Source organism: Echeneis naucrates, chromosome 18 (genome assembly GCF_900963305.1).
Source record: "Echeneis naucrates chromosome 18, fEcheNa1.1, whole genome shotgun sequence".
NCBI classification, from domain to species: domain Eukaryota; kingdom Metazoa; phylum Chordata; class Actinopteri; order Carangiformes; family Echeneidae; genus Echeneis; species Echeneis naucrates.
Genome location: NC_042528.1, coordinates 14,642,219 through 14,663,921, shown reverse-complemented (window position 1 = coordinate 14,663,921; position 21,703 = coordinate 14,642,219). Strand labels below are relative to the sequence as shown.

General features: G+C 41.1%; 2 protein-coding genes across 2 annotated transcripts; one reads left to right on the top strand and one right to left on the bottom strand.

The window, feature by feature from the left end:
• Positions 1-1,269: 1,269 nt before the first annotated feature.
• Positions 1,270-19,203, bottom strand: pelp1 (proline, glutamate and leucine rich protein 1). Its single transcript, XM_029526671.1, has 19 exons — positions 19,023-19,203; positions 18,768-18,832; positions 17,601-17,706; positions 17,329-17,478; positions 16,128-16,199; positions 15,968-16,027; positions 15,085-15,241; positions 13,483-13,615; positions 11,308-11,395; positions 11,140-11,228; positions 10,385-10,498; positions 9,604-9,754; positions 9,378-9,531; positions 9,246-9,301; positions 8,999-9,132; positions 8,582-8,684; positions 5,725-7,353; positions 2,030-2,347; positions 1,270-1,738 (listed from the first exon to the last, which is right to left on the bottom strand). The coding sequence occupies exons 1-19, from the start codon at positions 19,161-19,163 to the stop codon at positions 1,646-1,648; spliced, it is 3,813 nt and encodes a 1,270-aa protein (XP_029382531.1). The 5' UTR covers positions 19,164-19,203; the 3' UTR covers positions 1,270-1,645.
• On the top strand, positions 19,189-21,067 carry med11 (mediator complex subunit 11). Its single transcript, XM_029526672.1, has 3 exons — positions 19,189-19,438; positions 20,181-20,311; positions 20,603-21,067. Exons 1-3 carry the CDS (start codon positions 19,297-19,299, stop codon positions 20,744-20,746), a joined length of 417 nt encoding a protein of 138 aa, XP_029382532.1. The 5' UTR covers positions 19,189-19,296; the 3' UTR covers positions 20,747-21,067.
• Positions 21,068-21,703: the final 636 nt, after the last annotated feature.

The window sequence follows — 21,703 nt, the reverse complement described above, 5'->3', positions numbered from 1 at the left end:
TCTGTCACACCTGTCTCTAGAGTCTAGTTAATGTTCATGTTTGTCCTGTCACTTCACGTTTTATATTAGTAGGTCTTCGTCTAGTCCATGCATTTGTAACTTCTAGGCTGGACTACTGTAACTCATTACTATCTGGATGTCCAAACAAATCTCTAAAAGGCCTTCAATTAATTCAGAACACTGCTGCACGAATATTAACAGGAACTAGGAAAAGAGATCATATCTCTCCTGTGTTAGCTGCTCTTCATTGGCTGCCAGTAAAATATAGAGTAGAATTCAATTCTTTTAACGTATAAAGCTCTTAATGGCCAAGCTCCATCATATCTCAGAGAGCTCATACTTCCTTACTGTCCTCGCAGGCCACTGCGCTCTCGATGGAGATGGAGGTTTACTTGTGGTTCCTAGAGTCTCCAAGAGTAAATCTGGAGGCAGATCGTTCAGTTATCAGGCTCCTCTTCTATGGAACCAACTTCCAGCCCCCCCCCCCCTCTCTCTCCCACTCTCAACCCAACCGGTCGAGGCAGATGGCCGCCTCTTAAAGGAAGTTTTTCCTTGCCACTGTTGCCAAGTGCTTGCTCGTCGGGGGATCTGTTGGGTCTCTTTAAATAAATTTATAAAGAGTTTGGTCTAGACCTGCTCTATATGTAGTGCCTTGATGTAACTTTGTTATGATTTGTTATGATTTTTAATTTTATTATTACTCTTGGTATGATGAAGCCCAGGGATGTAGCTCAGTGGTACAGTGCATGCTTTGCATGCTGGGGCCCTGGGTTCAAACTCCAGCTATAAGGAAAACCAATGGTCGGCTTGTATTGGTCCCAAGACTGGACAAATTGGGAGGGTTGTGCAAGTCACAGAGCTGGCTTGCTACGGTGACCCGAAATATGAGGAAAAAAACTAAAGAGGGAGTGGATGGAAGAAAACCTCTTGGTTGTTACCCTCATGAGATGCCACTATTTCCCCTAATTATAGGTCAAGTATACTTCCCTCTTCCTTTATTCTTCCCTATTGACCTCATCTAGTTTTTGTACTCTAAGTTGGATAATGTAAATTTTGTTCTGTTTAAACCACAGGCATAGGCAACCAAATGATGAAAAGAACATTTTGGACTGCTGCTCCCCCCCACTAGACAACTGCCACTACCACAGCCAATTCCACTGAATTTTTTGATATATTTTTTTTTTTCTATCCAACACTTTTAATTCCCCCTCAAACACTGACTTACTGTGGTCTAAACATTAAGTCATGACAATTCCAATGTTGTTTCTCCTTTGTTTTTATACCAGATCATATAACACAAACTTGAACAGCACAGGAGGAACATATCAATCCAGGAGACTATGAGTACAAAGCACTAACTGTGGATAACATGTACCATAAACAGGAACAAAGGCTAGTGTTCAGAATTTCCAACTTGCGGCGCTGTTCCTTTTGGTTTATGGCAAACTTTTAGGTGCTAATTACAAGCTGATAGTGTGACAGAAAATGGGTACCCTGCAGCTGAACAAAGCAAAGAAACCAAGAGCCACAGTGAATGAACAGCTGACATTAAGAATGATATGAGGGCAGTTACTGAGATCATGCCACGATGGCACTAATGACCAAGTCTCTGCTGCATCCATAGGCAACTTCAGTCAGGTCAAGTTTATGAGTAGCTCGATCCAGAGGCACCATCTTCCTCATCAGGAGGACAGGCAACAAAATCAGCCAACATCGAAGCCATAGCTTCATCATCCATCTGAGACACATAATAGAGACAAAGCTATGTCAGAATAGGGAACAAACTATTATAACCCATTACACTAATGTCAGTGTCATGATTTGTCACATTACTTTTGGAGGTTGAAGACTGTAGGTATTATTTTGTGTCCTGGTGTGAGAGAACAATGATAAGAAAAGAAAGTGATGTCCTACGCTCTGTGAAGCCTCTGCTCTACATGTTACGTATGAAAAATGTAAATCAAGAAAAGTTGGTTCTTTAATACTGACATGAAAACAACATGGGCCTGTCATGGGTCTGATCAATCACCTTTTTCTTCTCGATGCCTTGTCCTGCTTCTTCCTCTCTGTGCACGTCATCCCTCTTCCTCTTGACTCCCTTCCCTTCTTCTCCTTCTCCCTCTCCCTCTCCCTCACTTCCTTCTGTGTCCTGTAGCTTCACCTCTTCTTCGTGTCTTTTCAGAGAACTTGTAACCACTTGGTCTTTGGGGTTGGGACAGGCAAAGGTTTCAGCATCTGCAGCTGCTTTGTCTTCTTTTTGAGTAGTTGAGGGCTGCAATTGCTCCTGATGAATGCACTGCTGGTTCTCACTTACACTGACTTCCTGTTCTAGGTCAGCCCTAGAATGCTGTAGAGTGAGACAATTTGCGTTACTGGCCAAGGTTGATGTAGGTCCCAAAGAGAGGCAAAAAATTGATTGTACAGGACTGATCAAAATTAGAGACCTCTTAAATTTCAAGGTCAGTCCTTACCCAAAACAGGAATGAAAGAGAAATTTTTGTGAGCACATTTCACGTGTTACATATATTATTAAGCACAGAATAAAAAAAAAACTCAATACTTGAAAAAGAACACTGAACACTGAAAATTACTGAAAAACTTTCAGATACCTCTAAGTTATTCATGTTAATCTAAAAGCTGGTGCTAATTTCCTTGATTATCTGACAAGACCTATTAAATTGACTGCCTAACTTTCTAGTTTCCATTAACTTTGCATAGTGAGCCAATCTAAAGTGACTGAATCCCTATGGCAGCAGAATGTCCAGATTAAGGCCAAAGGGTTGACGCTTTCAGCCATAGAAGGAGAGGTTGGTTATTCCAAATCTGTGATATCTACAATACATCACAAACTCATTCAAGTCACCCGAGAAGGGTGGTCGTCCATGAAGGACAAATGCAAGAGCCAACAGGATAATGCGGAGAATCTCAATGAGTTGGTTCAACACTGCAGCTAGAATTGCTTGCCAGTTCAGCACACAACAAAACATATTTTTGTTTAGTTAAAGAGTAATTATAAATATCCATGAGAAAATAAGACAATTCACTTAATGAACAATGTGTTTCCTCTTTTAGACAATCAACATTTATCTTTCCTGTTGTCGTCGTCATTACTTTCCTCCATCTTCACACTGCTAAAACCAAACACGTCCGCCCCCACTTTCCTTTGCATGCTTGATGTTGGCACGTTGTGCCACATAGTAACAGAGAGCAGTGCGTCATACTCCAAAAGCCACGCCCATAGAGGCAAAAACAATCAAGAGCTCTCCATTGACTTTGTATTGTGTGAAGGTGTCTCTTGTCACTCTCCATGTGCCAGCAAACACAAACAAATGCCCAAAAACTGCTGTGTGGTAGGGTGCACTACAAACAGGGCAAAGAGCCTTGATCTAAGTTTTTATAAGTTGCTGAAAAAAAAAAGTTAGCCTTTAAGATGAGAGGCACCGTTGTCGGTGACACATCAGCCTTGAAGACCAGGCAGTCAGAATTGGCTGGTTTATGGTTCATCTAACCTAATTGCGATAAAACCAAGTCTTGCATAAGTTAGGCTACATCCACACTACTACATTATTTAAAATTGCTTTTTATAACCGAAACGTTTCAAATCTGCCCCACTTTATGGGGTTAAAAGGTAGTTGGTGGATGTATGTTAGCCTTGGTTAGCTTCAGCTCCTACAGTTAGTCTTTCCAATTCAGCAACCTTAACTTACAGTTAAAAAGAATGAATGTGCATAGCTTTATTATCTTAGCTTAGCTTTATAAAATAACATTACACCCCTTATGTTACAACATATTCTAATAAAAGTTTGGCATGAGAAGAGTATCTGGTGAGGGCTAATTAGTTGTTATTTAATTTCCTTTTTGTTAGGAATATACACTCACACAGCAATGAGAAATTACAGCTCTTTGGATGCCGATAGTCAATAAGTCAATAGTAGTCATGGGTGGATCGATCCCATGGTATCGATATATCGATACCTAAACATTGCCCATCTTGGTATCGATTACTACATTAAAAGTATTGACTACTAATTAATAAATGCGAAATGAAAGTATATGTGTCGATTCCAAATATTTTTTTGGGTAACTTACTCAAGTGTTTTGTGCTGAAACACCCACCCAGCCCGCACCATATTGAACTGGTCCATCCAAGTCACTTGATCAGAAGACCCGTGAGTTGTGCGTTTACATCCTGCTAGCAACAACACGGCCAGGAACACATGCATTTGTGAGAGTTTCTGACTGAGCAGAGAAAATGGAGAAATGGCCGAAAGAAAGAGAAGCTAACTCTTGTTTTGTAAAGGGTTCTTTCTGTACAAAAGTATACACTTATATCTACTCTTTAGCTATGCTGCTATACGTCTAGACTGCTGGGGGAAGTGCTGAGCACCCCTCTCTCTCTCACCCCTTTGCATGTGCCGACATAGCAACAACCAAGCTTCTTCTTCCCTGTTTCTCCCAGTTCCAAGCATGTGTACTGTATTTACTATGTCCCTGCCTACACCTGTTTTGAATATTCTCTCTCTCTTTCAACCCAATTGGTCGAGGCAGATGGCTGACCCCCGAGCCTGGTTCTGCCAAAGGTTTCTGCCTCTTAAAGGAAGTTTGCCACTGTCGCCAAGTGCTTGCTCATTGGGGGTCTGTTGGGTCTCTTTAAATTATTTTAAAGTTTGGTCTAGACCTGCTCTATATGTAAAGGTATGGTACATATGTAATGGTTTGGTTAGTTTGACAAAGTAAAAGTTCAAATGTCCAGTTTATTTTTTTTTTTTTTTACAATGATTTCATTCATATTATTTCTTGTAGGTAAATGCGTTGATTTACATTTCTTCATTTAATTTAATTGTTTTGAAAATAATGCTGCTCAGCAAAACTTCAAAGAAAGCTCAAATATGTCAACAATCGCTACACATCCAGGATAATGTTTTCTGTTCGGCAGCTTGAAGGAAAAAAAAACAAAACAAACAACCTTAGATCAGGGTTCTTTACCCTGTTAATGCACCTTACCACACAGCAGCTTTTGGGCATTTGTTTGTGTTTGCTGGCACACGGGGAATGAGAAGGAATCTTTTGATTGTTTTCACCTCCAGTGTGGGCGGGGCTTAAATGCACTGTCTCTATTAAAAGTAGTCTGGGCTCTGTAAAAAAAACGATTCCTCGAGGCAGAGGAAATTCCTCAATAACTTTTTGTAATCAAGGTACTTGAATTTTTCGAGGAATCGTTTCTGCCCTAAATGTATCCTTCAAACGTATTTGCTGGTGCTGTTGTCATTGCTAATTTTGATTTACTGTTTTCTGCAAAATACAGTTTTTTAAGTGCCTTGGTTATTAGTAAAACACTGTTCTAATTGCATGGTGTAGTCACAAAAAAATTCTTTCAAATTTTGAGTAATATATGTTGCATTATTATGTTCTCTAATTTTGATCAGCACAATGTATATGGATGCAATCTCAGTCTCAGTTGACCTAACATAATGTCAGTAGTAATCATGGTGTAACTGAGTTTCATGTGGTTGTCATTCAGTGAGCTGCAGCTCATCTAGCATCGAGATAGTTTGAGTGTTATTATTGGAGATGAATGTGATCACAGTATTTCATAAACTTTTAAATATCATTATGAGTTCACAGTGCAAGTAGCAGAAACTGTAAACACTTAATTGACTTTCTCCTCTGCATCTCACCTGCTGTCTGTAACTGGTGTCATCAGGTCAGAAACTGCAGACCTACCTGTTGACCCTGATTGGTTGGCCGTTCTTCTGAGGGAGATGTCAGTTCAGTCTCGCCAGTACCTTGGTTCCACAGGTGCGCCTCCCGCTGCACCGCTGCTCCTGCTACTCCAGCTGCCCCTTTCTCCTCCTCTGTCTCCTCCCGCTCCTCCATAGTTCCTCCAGTGACACACAGTATCTGTGGCATGGTGGGATCATTCATCCTTTCACTCTCATCCTCCTCTCCCTCAACTCCACGTGCCTCCTCCAGGACTCCAATGCTCTCCACCTCCTGTACCTTCATCCTGTCCTCTGGGAAAAGGACTCTGTTGGGTTGGAGTTCCTCTATTCCTCCTCCTTCTTCTTCTCCCTCTAGCCTGAATGTAGCCATCGCTTCTTCTTCCTCTGCTGCCTGGACCACCCTCCTGTCTTCCACACCCAAGTCTACTGCCTTGTCTTCTGCGCCCTCCAGAGGAGGTATATCCCCATCCTCCTCCTCTTCTTCCTCCACTTCCTCCCCCTCTTCTTCATCATAATCTTCATACTCCTCACCATCATAAAACTCATCCTCAGCAAAATCACTCACTTCCTCCTCCTCTTCTTCCTCATCCACCCCTTCCTCTTCGTCTTCTAGCTCTTCATCATCTTCCATATCCTCCTCTTCCTCCTCCTCATCAGTACTGTTGATGTTGATGATGGCTGAATCTTCATTGCTGGCAGGGGGTGGTTGGTGTTGGTGGAGATGCCGCCCCTGCTGACCCAGCTGATTCTGTAACTGGTGCATCTGGAGTGGGAGACCCATTGGTGCAGACTGACCTGCTGAGGAGGGCTGCATAAGCATCTGCTGAAGGTGGGGTCTGCCAGGCATTGAATCCCCCAGGCCACTAGATGGAGCTGTGAGTGTGCTTGAGTTCAAGGGTGGGACCAGTGAAACCACTGAGGTGCTGGAAGAAGGGAAAGAGTTGATAGGGGTGGTGGAAGTGGTGAGGAGGGTGGAGGAAGTGGCAAGGTTGTTGGAGAGTGAGACTCCATCTATTGTGGTCGGTGCTGGTGTGGTGGGGGCCGTGGCAACACGGTCTCCTGGTAGTAAGGCTGTGATTCCCCCCAATGTAGCAGTTGCCAGGTTCTGAGGGTTTGCCACTGTTGTGACATCTTCCTCACGGTTTTCCACATTGAGCATTCCGGGAGGAACAATGACCACACTGTCATCAGAGTCGCTGGCCAGAGAAATCTCAACATCCTCTGCTTCCTCCTTATCATAGCGGACAAACACAGGTCTCTGGCCCTCTGGGGGACCCAGTCCGGCCTGGTCTGACAAGTGGTGTGTGTGTGGGGATAGGATCATGTCTCCAGAGGTAGGGCCCTGGCCTGGGAGGCCTGGAACCATGGAGAGGTGGTTCTCAAGTGACCCCAGCAGAGAGGTGGGGCCAAGGCCAAGGGAATGGCGAGTAGGGAAAGGAGGACCAGGGTTCGTTCCTGCCAACAGGGTTGGTAACGTGAGTCCAGTGGCAGCTCCTTGGGAGGAAGGAAGAACTGGGGTGGTTGGGGTGGCTTTTAGAGTGAGGGGTGGTAAGGGAAGTGCAATAGAGGGAGTGCGTGGATGGAGCAGGGAGTTACAGATGCTCAGAGCCTCAGCACAGAAGGTAGAGACCTGAGGAGGGCGGAAGGATAGGAGAAGGAGACATGAAAGCTGTAAATGACTCACACTAATTAATAAGGTATATCTGAAGTGTTATTTGACTTGTGTTACATAGTGAGTGTATTACAGTAACTCTTATTCAAACAGCTAAATGTGGATCTATAGGTGCTCTGTTGGTGGTAAATGGTTACACGGTCTCATGGTTTGTTTTGACAGTTTGTATAAATTAGTCAAGCCCACTGCTCTTCATTTCACCTTATTAAAAAAGCAACATGGTAACAGAAACATAATAAATACACAAAAATGAATTAACTATTTAAGCAATGTGGGTGTTAGGGCGGTAAGAAATGAAACCTGTTTATTACACCCGGTCTGGGGGTCAGACTCTTTGGTAATTTTCAAGACCAGGCTTAAAACTTTTCTATATGACTGAGCTTATAGTTAAAAAGTCAAAGCTCATTTATTCCTTAGCTATGCTGCTATAGGCTTAAACTGTTGGGTGAAGCACTGAGCACCTCTCTCTGTCTCTTTCTGACATACCACTAACCATGTTTCTCCGAAGTCTCTGTTTCTCCCAGTTCTAACTATGTGTAACTATTTACTAACCATGTTTTCCCCGAAGTCTCTCTCGCTCTCTCTCTCCCAGCGCCTCTCGTTGCTCTCCCTGTCCTCATTCTGCAAATGGTGAATCATTGCTACCCATGTTCCTGCAATGCCTGCTGCTACCATATTTCTATGAACCTCATACAGCATCATATGTTCCTAGTACACCTTTATGGAAATCCCCTCCCTAACTTTGTTCCCCCAATTTGATTTGATTTGACTTGTTCCAACTGAACAATGGGACAATGTGAACAGGCACTACCTGCAGAATGGGGGGATTTCATTACATTCAGAGTTTAGTGATGAATTCCTCCCATAGGTTTCTTTACACTGTTAACTGTCAACTAAAGGCAGAATAGAGAAAAATCACTGCACTGTGATTCGGTTCTCTTCTCTAGACACAGCTCTATTGAAACACAGTGTTAGTTACTGGTATTATGCTGAGCAAAGGAAGCCAAACCTTGTATATTTTACAGTATACAACTATCAGGGAGCTGTGGGAGATATTGGCACCGTTATTCGAGGTCATATGTCTACTGGTATGTTCTGTGTCTCCAGTTCACTTCAGTGAACTTGTTGGATTTGGCTTAAAACTCAGTTGTGTATTCATAAGTGTCCTCTTGCTCATGGAAACAACCTTGAGGCTCAGGTCACTGCGACCACTGCTCAGGATAGACACAGCACAGGTGAGAGGAGGAGGCCAGCAGGGTGAAGGGACCAGGACCAGAGCCAGCAACAACCTTAGAATACATACAGATGACAAACTGGAATCATTCGATCTACACAATACAATATAAATCAACACAACAGAACAAATGACAACTATAAAAACAGTACATAACATTAAGCACACTACAGTACACATTATACTACAGTCTTCTTGCTATTAAAATGGATGCCTCTTTTGATCACAGCAGGCGGACAGATATGTTGTGAAAGTACTAAAAGGTTATTCAACCACATGTCAAGCACCCATATATTCATGTTTTTAACATAAAAGTAATAATTAAATTGTGAGTGTGTAAGTGAAATGCAATGTAGACTGAGGCAGCACCTGTACAGTTCTCGTCGGGTCAGGGCACTGCTGTACTGCCCGCTCAGAACCCGTGCAGAGTCACATGCCCCGTTGCTGCTGGACTGTTGCTGCTGTAGATGCGCACACATGGGCAGCACAACATCATGGAGACGCTGTGAAACAGTGGACATAAAAACCACAGGCTGACTGATACAGAACCCAGAACATAACTAGCTCTATATAACTTAATGCTACTGCTTAGTGAACCACAGAAAATCACCTGTACCTTGTGGATATCGTCCTTTAGTAGCGTACCACTGGTCAAAATGATTTGTCTCAGAGCTATGAAGAAGAGAACATCTCTGTGACTACAACACATTAACTAAAGACACACTACAAGAAATGAGCAGCTAATCACCTCTGAGAGCTGAGAGACAGGTATCCTGATTTGCCAGAAGGTCGCCTTTCCTCTGGAGTGACAGCCCCAATGTATCTGCTAAGGCCAGAGGCTTAGTCCTCCGAGGACCTGGTTTCCCTCCAGGAACCACGTCAGCTGATAGACCTGCCCAAAGCTAGAGAGGAGAAAAGTTAGAAACCACTGGGTCTGTGAAACTAAACATGGTGCTTGAATATATTCAAACTACCTTTATAGACTCTGAGCCTGGCGTGATGTCACTAAGGAGGTGATTGAGCAGGAGTTCTGAGTTACCAGGACTTCCCTGAAGAATGCTAGCAGAGGCTCCAGCCACTTGGACCCAAAGCTCCAAGGTTCTGTAGACAGAGACGCGAACCGAGCTATAGGACACAACAAACACACACTTCAGATTCCCAACAACACCATCTCTAAATTGATCATCCTGTGTCCCACACAATGCTGGTGTTTGAGAAAGGTGAGGCCTCCGTTGGGGTTGGATACCCTTTATCTCTTCACACAGACATAATGACTGATCGAACATCGATCGACATCTAACAGCACCAAGACAGTTTGATTGATAGATAGCGTTAAGTGTTATAGTATCCACTTAGTGCTACTCAATCATACACAGCACACCATCATTAGTAAAGAAAAAAATAAACCCATCCACAAGGCGCCCACAAACCAATGGTATTCTTGTGCCTGTCCCAAGCCTAGATAAATGTGAAGGGTTGCGTCAGGAAGGGCATCCGGCCTCAGAACTGTAGCCAAAACAAATCATGCAAGCCAAAGAACTAACTTGCTTTGGCCACCCCAAATCGAGAAAAAACCAAAGAAAATAGATATTTACCAAAAAAAAAAAAAAAAAAAAGATATCCACAGTGGAGAAATGTGAATGTTACAGCAGCATCAGACATATAAGAGAGAGAGAGCATAGAAGCATAAGCTGAAAAGACCCTTGTTTTAGATACTGGTTAAACTTAAAATGAGTGCTTAGAAGCAGACGTTACCTGTAGGCTCTCTGCTGTCCCAGACTAGCTTCATGTGGAGGTGTCCAGGCACATAGGGTTTGAGAAAACAGCCTTTGCAGAACTACAGTGTACTGAACCATGTTGCTGCATACACTGTGGACACACAGACATACACGTCCATCTTAGATGAAAACTAATCCTCTGGCGTCTTAATGAGCCATCTGCTGCTTTAAATATAAGGCTGCAGTGATAACTCATAGGGGTTGATTTCCAGTGGCTTCACAGTTATCGTCACATATGTACATCAAGTTTGATCAAATGTCTGCATCGACCCAAATATCACTTCTCACTCAACATTTGTCTGATTTTACTGCCTGATGTATCACACTGTACGAAGTTGTTAGAATTTGTGGAGCAGAATTGCTGTGTATTTTCACCACAGAATTTCCATTAGTTGACAGTGTATAAAACTTTGATTAATGAATCAAATAGAAGATATAAACTTGTCACAGTTATGGTATCATCTACATGTGTAATGAGCTTCGTGAAAACTTGTGAGAGTTGTAAATTTTTGAAAATGGCCAATAATGACAGAATGACAGAATAATGACAGAAGCTGATCAGCTTGTAAAATGTATACATGTATACATGAGACACTGCATATTTCAGCAGAGGCAGAAGAAGAGAAAGAATAATGACAGCAAAAACAAAATGGCTCCTACAGTGGGCAACGCTCCTTTGACCCTGACAATTACACACAAAATTTGTGTGTACACATATGTTTCTATACTCACGCAGTGATAAGTGCTGACAGGACATCCAGTGTGTTGGTGTGTATGATAGGCAAGACCAGCAGCCTCAGACTTCCATCTCCTGTTAAACTCTGACAGAGCAAGAGATGATTATCAGTATCTACAGGAACGTCACTGCTGCTCATTCAGTCACAGTGTGTATTCACTCACGATGCTCTTGGAGCTGACAGCTAGGGCTCGGCACACCAGGTTGAGTATTGCTCTGATAGGCAGACGAACAGCTGAGGCTGGATCCACCCTTATAAACATAAACAAGGACCATTGAAAATCTGTGAGCCTGAAAAATGCACTTCCCAGCGCTGTTTGACTTGTTGCTTGGGGATACAGACCTTGTAAATTTAACTCCACACAAAGATAGATTTTGATGTTGTTATAAACACAGTTTTCAGGTTCAATTATCTGAAGAAACCAACTCACTAAAACTGCAATGTGCAACAGTGATATGAAGGTTTCCGGTTTGATAAGAACTGAACAAAGCCCTATCAGTTGGTTTAGCTCTGTTTAAAGGAGGGATGCCAATTTATTACATAAATTATTACACAAATTATTACATTACAGTCATAATTGCATGCTCAATGGTCCATCATCTGTCCGCCCTCCATCAGATTTAATTTATTTGTCCAGGAGACATCTCAGGACTTTTTTTAGTGAGTTTTCTCAGGATTTGCTCAGGCATCTTGAGTTAAGCAAAATTGTTATACATCTTGTTACCAGCAAAAATGGTTTGACTGGTAAAATAATGCAGCCAAGTAAATTAACTGATTGCAGGCAGGTAACTTTTTCTTAATTTTATTATGAAAAGCAGAGAAATACACTAGGACTATTTCTGCCCAAATAGTTGACATCACAGTCACAATAAATTTGAATATCATCAGTAAGTTGATGTATTTCAGTGATGCAATTCAGAATAGTAAATTCAAGAGTTCACTTCTTTTCATTTTGATGATTAACTTACAGCTAATGAAAACCCAAAATTCAGTATATCAGAAAATTTGAATATTCTTCATACAAGTTAAAAAAAAAAGGATTTTTAAGACAGAAATGGGGCTCCTTTTGCATGAATTACTGCAGCCATGGAGCATGGCAAGGAGGCGATCAGTCTGTGGCACTGCTGAGGTGGTATGGAAGCTCAGGTTGCTTTGATAGAAGCATTTAACTCTTCTTTGTTGTTGGGTCTGTTGTTTCATATCTTTCTCTCCATAATGCCCCATAGATTCTCTATGGAGTTTAGGTCAGGCGAGTTTGCTGGCCAAACAAGCACAGGGATACCATGCTCCATAACCTAGGTATTAGTACATTTGGCAGTGTGGGCAGATGCCAAGTTCTCCTGGAAAATGAAATCAGCATCTCCATAAAGCTGGTCAGCAGAGGGAAGCATTAAGTGCCCTAAAACCTCCTGGTAGAGGAATGTGCTAACCTTTTACCTGATAAAACACAATGGACCAAAACAAGTAGATGACATGGCTCCCAAAACCACCACTGACTGGACATTTTACACTAGACCTCAAGCAACTTTGATTCTGTGCATCTCCTCTCTTCCTCCAGACTCTGGGATACCTTTATTTCCAAATGAAATTCAAAATTTACTTTCAGAATTTTTGTCCTTAGCCCAGTAAAACACCTCTGACATTTTCCTGTTCAAGAGTAGCTTGACACAAGGAATGCAATAGTTGTAGCCCATGTCCTGGATACATCTATGTGTGGTGGCATTTCTAGCACTGACTCCATTTGCAGTCGACTCTTCAGGAATCTCCCCCAAATTCTTAATGGGCTTAATTTTACAATCCTCTCATCCATGCTGCTTTTGCACCTTTTTCTACCACATTTTTCCTTACATTTAATGGTAATCACAGGTAATAGGTTGGGTAAGGAGGCTTATTCTTGACAATTGGTGTGGGTCTGGTTTGGACCTGGAGATAATCACAGGTAACAGGTTAGGGAGCTGCCCTTATTATGTATATAGATTATATACAGACCATTACATAAACCAAACACTGGCGGTTTGTGCCCACTTACAAATACAGTTCTGACCATTAATCTGCAAAGTGAAAGTGGTTTGTTCTTCATCTCAATGGCTGAAGCCCATTTTACACAGTTAATGTATTATATACTGGGATCTTATTTTCAGTAGAGTTCAAGTCCAGTGACAACTGTTTTCATTAACTGGAAATAGAAAAGATCTGTTTCTGGTGATTTTCTCATTCTTCAGCATTAAGAGCCTGAGTGTGAAAATTATATGATACTGTAACATAGAAGAAAAGACTTAAGACACTGGAGAACATTTCAGCAACAAAGCATTTCTCATATCTATAAACTCTGTTGTACCTGAGTGTGTGTTTGAGTGCCAGGCAGATAGCAGTGTATCTATGCTGGAGCTGCAGCAACAGCAGAGCATCTGATTGGTCAAGATGAGGAAAAGCCAGCTCCATCCCTGGACCTTCATATTGCACAGTTCCATCTGAGACAGAAAGCAGCAGTCAGAAACATCAACTGACCAAACCAGGTGGAGGCATCAAGACAAAGACAAGGACCTGACACAGCATTTGCATTTCATCCACTAACCTTTATATGTGTCAGGTGTGTACATGAGTAGATCTATGTCTCGTATAACCACTGTCTTTGAGAGCACAGTGACTGAGCATTGTAAATGTAAGAGCTTAAATACAGCTACAGCACATTTGGACAACTACATTAAAGGACAAAATTAAAAGGAAAGTGGAATTCAGACTGATTACATTTTTGCACAGTTCCTACATTATAGAGATGACCAGTTACTTTACTCCAGTTGAGATGTGTTGATTATTCACTCACTCTACAACTATATCTTATGGTCAGTGTACAAGTGATGATTGTACTGTATAAAAACAGCTGTACAACCAGTATTACCTCTCTGTGGATCTGGAGGAACTTGTATTGAAGTCAGAAATTCTGGACTATTAATGGAGTCAATTTTTAAAAGACTTCTAAGAACAGACTCCTGGGGCTGAGGGATTAGTCCCTTTATGTCTGAGGGAACCCTGTGTGAATTGTTGGGGGCCAGTGTCACAGTTCTGCCGATCAGGCAAATTATTCCCAGAGGAGTAGTCACCTGGGGAGAGGGACTTCTGCACTCACCCCTTAACCATTGGACCTCCTTCTCTAAACAAGTTGGATGAACGGCTGATTGTCAGAAGATATCCTTCTGAATTTTTAAGGTTGGCTTCCGCTATACAGAAGAGGGGTTCATCCCCTTACATCCAGTCTATATGCTATATTTGTAACTAATAACTACTTTTAATTTCAGTCGTGTAAACAAGATAAGTACTCTTCCACTTCTGTCTCCTTTTAAGTAAATATCTATTAGGGCTGAATAATTAATCAAATTTTAAATGAAAGCCAATGTCAGAAATTGCAATTAAAAAAATAAATAAAATAAAATCACAAAAGGCTGCGACGCAAAAAATACTTAATGCAGCAAAAGCAAAGCTTTCTTCCTGTATGAAAATCAAACTAAAGATACTGAAAGCAGCTCAGTCTGTCATGCACAACTTTGAATTGACTTGCCCATGTATTGTACCCATGTACACTGATGATCTGGCCTTATGACGGTATTGCCATCAAACTGGATGTCCGTGCTTTGGTCATGGAGACATGCCTCAGTAAAGCATGTCCAGTTATTCTTTTTAAAATTCTCCTAATGTCTGAGATTTGCCGCTTTAATAAATCCTGCACACGTGTCATTTTGTTCTATAGTAGAAGCAGGTTGACCATGTAAGAAATACTTTAGGTAAGAAGTGTTAGCCCATTTTCACACAAAACATACTATGCAATGGGGATTCAAATGGCAACAAATGCTAAGAATTTACAATAAAAGTTAGTGGCAGAAAAGAACCCTGTATCCATATACATACACATAGATACATAAAAATATATACACACTATCTGTACCTGTCTCTGAACCCTGGTAGATCTGAGCTAGCAGGCCATTGGCTGATGCCAATAAGCAGTGAATCTGATTGGTCCATCCTTCAGCTCTGCCAGCACCCACCCCTCGGTCCAAAAGGCCCCCCAAACAGGGCAAGCAGCCATAACACTGACATGCCATCTGATAGAAATGTAGACAAAGAACCAAGAAAATTAGACATCAGCATCCTCCATATAGCTTCTTCATTCATTCAGTCTGTCCTTGTGGTCTCAGTTCAGTATTGTCAACAAAAAAACTTCCAAAATCCACCAGAAAGGTATTCAGACAATTTTGAACTACCGAAATTTTGCGGACCATAAGGCGCATGATAAAACATATATAAAGCGAAACAAAACAGTCAGGTAAGTCAAACTTTATTCAACTCATTCACTCATTAACTCAGAATATTGGATGCATGGATTTGAAAATTGGGTTTACGTTAAAAACCTAACATTGGCTTGACATCTAATTATAGTAAGGTAAATTGACTAAATGTTGGATGATGGCTGCTTGCCAGCACTACATAATTCTCTAACATTATCTAACATTGTCTGGCATTGCAACCCATATCGAACGTCCCTGTGTCAGTTGGGAATACTCCGATAATCACATCAAGCAGAGCGGCTTCGTTGCTTACCAAAGTTGCATTAAAACATTTTGACAGATTTTTGAGTGCAGTGTACCACATAAAATTGGTTCAAGGTCAGTAAGCACAACAAGAATTCATACATAAGGTGCACTGCCGATTTTTCAGAAAATTTAAGGATTTTAAGTGCGCCTCATAGTGCGAAAAATATGGTAAGTAACTGCTTTGCAAGAAAATGAAAAGAGACAAATGTTTATGAAGGAAGAGTCAGATTCACACACCTCTTGTGTCTTCTTGTTTGTACTATCCATTTTGGAGAGGAAATATGCTCCCAATTTGTCCTGGGAGACCAAAGACAAAGATCCAATGAAAACATGACCTTCAAGTATGAAACACAAGACAAGTTATCCAGGTAGAGATATTTGTATCTTTGTGTCTTACCCGGAGGGATCCACAGGCTCTTGGGTAGTAGGTCATACAGGCTTTCATCCCCTCCATGGCTGACAGCTCACACTGAGAGCACAGAGAGAACGTAAATGTAATAGCTGTAACGACCACCACCTTTTTTTTTTTAAGGGTCTCTAACAGCTAATTGTTGAGGTGGATGATCAGCCAAAAAGATCATATCTTATTGGGTAGAATCACAAACCATGGTCTGAATCTACACAGATGTAGACTCATTCTATTATAGTGGATAACTGTATATATATATATATATATATATATATAGAGCCCTACACCACTATCTCCAGCTGCAATCAGAAGCAGGGACTGAACCTAAAAGTTGATTCACTAATAGGGGTGTCACAATTCTCTTAAATCCCCAATTCCACCTCATTTTTTATTTTAAGGCCATAATTTTGTTTTTTAGGTCCTTTTTTGACCTGAAGCACAAATGGTTATGCCCTTTTAAACTACTCTAATCTAACCTAGTAATAATCTAGTATTATTGGTTTAATGCCATGAAAACATTTCATTTTTTTTATTCCTATGTCATAAAATGGTCTGCATGGTGCCATGAGTGATATAATCTACATCAGTTGTTTGCAACTTACCACACATAGGCCTAATTGTCAAACTTAATAATTAATTAACAATATAATTTAACGGTGACTTGTTTTAGAAATAAACTGGAAATTTACTTAATGAAGACTTACTTCAAATTGAGAGTAGCTGAATTAGCGGGGTATAGCTCTAAACGAAGACAGAAGAGCTCACTCTCTTAACAGAGTTGTTTTTATGGTTAAGTCTATTTCTTTATGATACCTGTGGAGATGTCCTGCTATATTTGTCATTTTGCCTGTGGAGTTGTTATATGCACGTAACAAAGCTTACAAATGGTATATTTCTTGTCAATTTTTCAAACATTTTCGAGATAACTTAGGGGTAAAGATAAATATTTTCACATAGTTGATTTCGGCGACACATGAAGGGGGTCAGTTGAGTCATGTGTCTTCTATATCAGCAACCGTCATGGTTTCTTTTAACTGGCTGCAGATTCAAGTAAGCAGAGATACTGTTGAGTTAACTAATTGCCCAGGCTTTAAAATCGTGTTTTGATGCTCGGACTTGTGGTCATGTGGTTCTTCATTTGATTATTGGCTCCTGAAAATTTTGATGTTCCACTTGGCAGTTTCCTCACCTCATTCTTGAGGCCCAGCAGAGATGTAAGTATGCCCAGGATAGAGTTAAGACCAACCTCCCTGGCCAACTCTGCTAGCTGGGATGAATACTGGAGCAAATCCTTCAGGATGTTTACTGCCAGCTGAATGGTCTGGACTGGAGCCTGAGACTGAAGGAGAAGGAACCAAAGGAGGTTTGCCCAAAATTATCATTATCATTTGTCTAGAAGAGGTAGACTGCCAGCTTTGGCAGTACAAAAAAAGAGCATGCTTCTGGGTGCATACATCATACCTGTATGACTTGCTGCAAGGAACGCAGCCAGGTGAGGCAATGCTGCTCAAACAGGTCACTGGAGCTATCTTTAACCAGCATGGCAAGCAGGCAAAGGCCCTCAAACCTGACACACACACACACACAATATTTATCATCAGATTCATCCAGACTCCTCCCTTTCAGAGCGAGTATGCGTCTACCGAATGCACCGAAAATGTTACCACGTTAAACCAAAGCAGAACTACTTGAAACTCCTTGTTACCTCCGAGTAACGGGACACTATCACAAAGCCCTGAATGCTACTGTCAAGCCATCATACCAACCTCATTTAGCCTTTACAGTGGCTTGCACACCCCTTGAACTTTGTCACATTGCAATCACAAACATTGATATATTTTATTGGATTTTTATGCGAAAGACCACAAAGAGTGGCGTACATTTGTTAAGTACAAAGAAAATTATACATACATATATATATATATAATAAAATTACTGAAGATGTGGAAAAGTTCAAGGGATATGAACACTTTTGAAAGCCACTGTAGCACAGAGCAGCCTCACTGAGTTTGACTCAAGCAAGTTTGAATTAATCAATCTAACTCACGGCCCAGTCCTATGTTACTAAAGATGAGCTTCACAGAGCCACCTGGCAATTTGTTTTAGCACAAAGGAACATAGGGCTCATATTTTCTGTGTTTTCTACATTTAATAATTAAGCATGCGAGTAAGATTTCGAGTTTATTTCCGCTTTCATCATAAGGCCAATGAGTTTTTTTATTTAACTGAGCAGTTCAATGTAAAGTTGAAAATGCATACAAAATTTTCTCCATGCCGCCATTTAATTAAACTTCATTTTATTATTTCCCCCCCCTACCTAACCGTTTTTTCCAGGGAGTTGCGTTATGTTTAATCACTTTTGCTTTTTTTGTAGCGAAAAAGTACCATACCCTGATTTAAAAACCGAGGTACATAGCGAAGCATGACTTTAGCACATCCTTAACATCTCTACTGTATATAATTCACCTAACAACATTTCACGTTAGCACAGATAAAAACAGCTTAAACGTCGCAGAAGTATACAAATAAACTGGAATAGATATTATCACGGCACTGGTGCCAGGGCTATCATATTAGGTCAGTGATGACAAATTTATGGTGACAGTAAACGTGAAATATCGTGCTCACCTGGTTTTGCTCGAGCCCAATTTGGCATTACTGAATCCCACGAGACCACCAACGGCATTCGCGCCCTGTGAAGACAGAAATACATTCAACATCAGTGAAGGCGATACACAGTGAATCGCTGCGTTACACTCAGTCTGACCATGAGTCCTGCCGTCGGCTCAGGAAACAACAAAGCCTGCAGCAGCCGACACACTATGCTAATGTGAAGTACATCCCAAGCTAACACGCTATAACCCGCTCCGGGTTATACTCTACCTGTACGGAAAAGACGCCATGTTCTCTGTAATTGGCCAACAAAGGGGGTAAAAATTCTGGACGATGTTCTTTCAGTACCGATACCAGACCCTCTGTTAGTCGCATAGCCGATGGCCCATGCAGCCAAGCCGAGGTAGCCATCTTTCCTCTCCGCAAAGCTAACGTCACCAGTGTGCGACAAGATACGTAGATTTGGTAAACTCTTTAGCTTTTGAGCGTGAGATGTGGTTTCACTTCGAGGCGAACTGAATCGAGCAGGTCTGTATTTCCCCAAATGTACCCACCTGAGCCGCGTGGGGAAAATTGGTATTGTAGTGTGCACTGCTGTTTGGTTGCTGAGCTAATGATGGCTAACGAGCGGCTCAGAGTACTGGAGGACGTGGAGAAGGAGATAGCGATGATCCTGCAGTGTGCAGGTGAGGACAAGCATTTAAACAACAGTGAAATTCTACAACGGGGATTGTTTACACATCGTGTGTAAAGCCTTCGGTTGATAACTGTCAATTTATTTAATGAATATTTAACGTTACCACACCGGACCACAACAGTAAAAGGCCAACGAACCTCTCAAGACAACTTTGATTCTGCAGTAGTTACTTAAAATGTCTGGTTTTTTATTTTAGGTAAATATTGCGATTTTAACAAGTTATTAAATTAGATGAGATCAATTCAGTTTTATTCAACTCATGTGGAGAAATGTTTTTTATTCTTTAGTTTGTTCACCAGAGGGCTGAGTTGCTGCTTAGTGTAATAAAATATTCGTATTAAGAACATTATGAATTTTAGGGTTCATACAGGCAGACCTTCATGAACTTGAACTGTACAGCAGTTCTATGTCATATATTTGGTTTCTTGGAGTGTTTTCCTGAACTCTGCAATATTTTTATTAGAGCCCTCAAAGGTGAGACTCTCAGCATCTTTTCTGGTTGACCTGCAGTTCCAGAGAAGAGATGTAAACTGCACTGAGAAAGTTGGGTTTTTGTTTGTTTGTTTTGTTTTGTTTTTTAACTACAACCACATCTTTGTATGGATATCAACAATTTAGTTAAAATACTGGAGAAGTAATATTATATACAGGTATTGGCTTGCTATAGGAAATCATGGTTTGTCTCATTGTTACGCCATGAAATAGCTATCATGTTGTTGTCACCCTCACAGGTAATATAGTTTTGGAGCTGTCCAAAGACAAACACAATGCCAGCTTCCTTGACAGACAACTGGTCCAGTTCCAAAGCTCTGTCAACCGGGTGGAGAGTGAACTGAGTGCTCAGATCCGCTACCTCACACAGGTCAGGTCAGGTCAGATACATGCAGTGGACCATTGCAACTATAGCTTTAGTTTCATCATATTCACTCATATGTGTCTGGATGTAAACAAAAATAAAAAGCTGAGAAATTCCTGATCAACTTGTTGGTAGTTAATCAAATCAATTCATGACATAGTTCTCAGAATTGAAACCAATCAGACCCTGTAGATGAATTTTGTATTACCATTACATAACCAGTTCAGTATTCATACAAAGTCATAGTCAGATTTCAAGTAGCACTGTAAATGTCATTTTCTTGGTTTCTTTCTCCAGGTAGCTACCGGTCAACCTCATGAAGGCTCCACATACTCAGCAAGGAAGGACTGTCAGATGGCTCTGAACAGGGCAGAGTATGCCAAGGTCAAACTGGGAGAACTGGGAAGGGCCTGTGAAGTTATGCTAGACCAGCAGCAGTAACTTGTTTTAAAGTCTTTTGGACTAAATAGTGAATTGACCCCAATCCAGGACCTTGATACAAAAGTCCTCCATCAGTGGCAGAGGTCTGACAATATTCACATTCAACATTAGTATCCCTCATGTCCAGGATCAATCCAGTAAAGAGGGAGTGAAACCAGATTACAGATTACCAGATTGTTCTCATTAATTAGTTAAAACTCTTCATTGTCAGTTGGGTGATAGGTGGGACAGGTGAAAATGTTTTTTCACACATTAAATAAAGTTTTGGTAGACTACTTTTTTTTTTGTTAACCAAATAAAGTTGCATCAGTTGTTGTTACATTTTATATTTTTGGGTTATATTTTAAAAATGTTATCTATGGATCTCAAGTTTACAGGACACATTTGTTTCAAACTCTAATATTTTGTATATTCATGGTTAAAACATGGTGGTTTTGAATATGACTGACTCAGTGTTACTATAGGCCCTTTTATATTGTAACTAAGTGCTGAGATTACAATATGTGGACCAGGAGACTCTTTAACACATGACAGTAAGTGTAAATGGTACTGAGACTCAAAGTGTGTAAGTATATTATGTATGGCAATATTAGAACTAGAGAATTTCCTGGACAATCCAAGATTGTCCAAAACAAGATTTTCTTTTCAGGCAAAACTAGATATTATCCAAGCAAGGGCTACCATTGGCATCAGCAGCAGAGAGCACAGAGTCAGAGTGTAGGGTTTGGGATGTTAGTAATCCCTACCAACTGGATGAGCAACAATTCCAGAGTTCTGGCTTTTTTCTCTTTACTGAGTCACCAAACCAAGTACAAAGAGTCTCACTAGCTTACAGCAAACTCCTGGGAGACAAAGGAGATACACAGGTAAAGCCAATCTAGCAATTACTGCAGCCGAGGAGAGGAGACACGACCTGTCCCTCACCTTCTCATACACATACTGCTCACTCTCACCTGG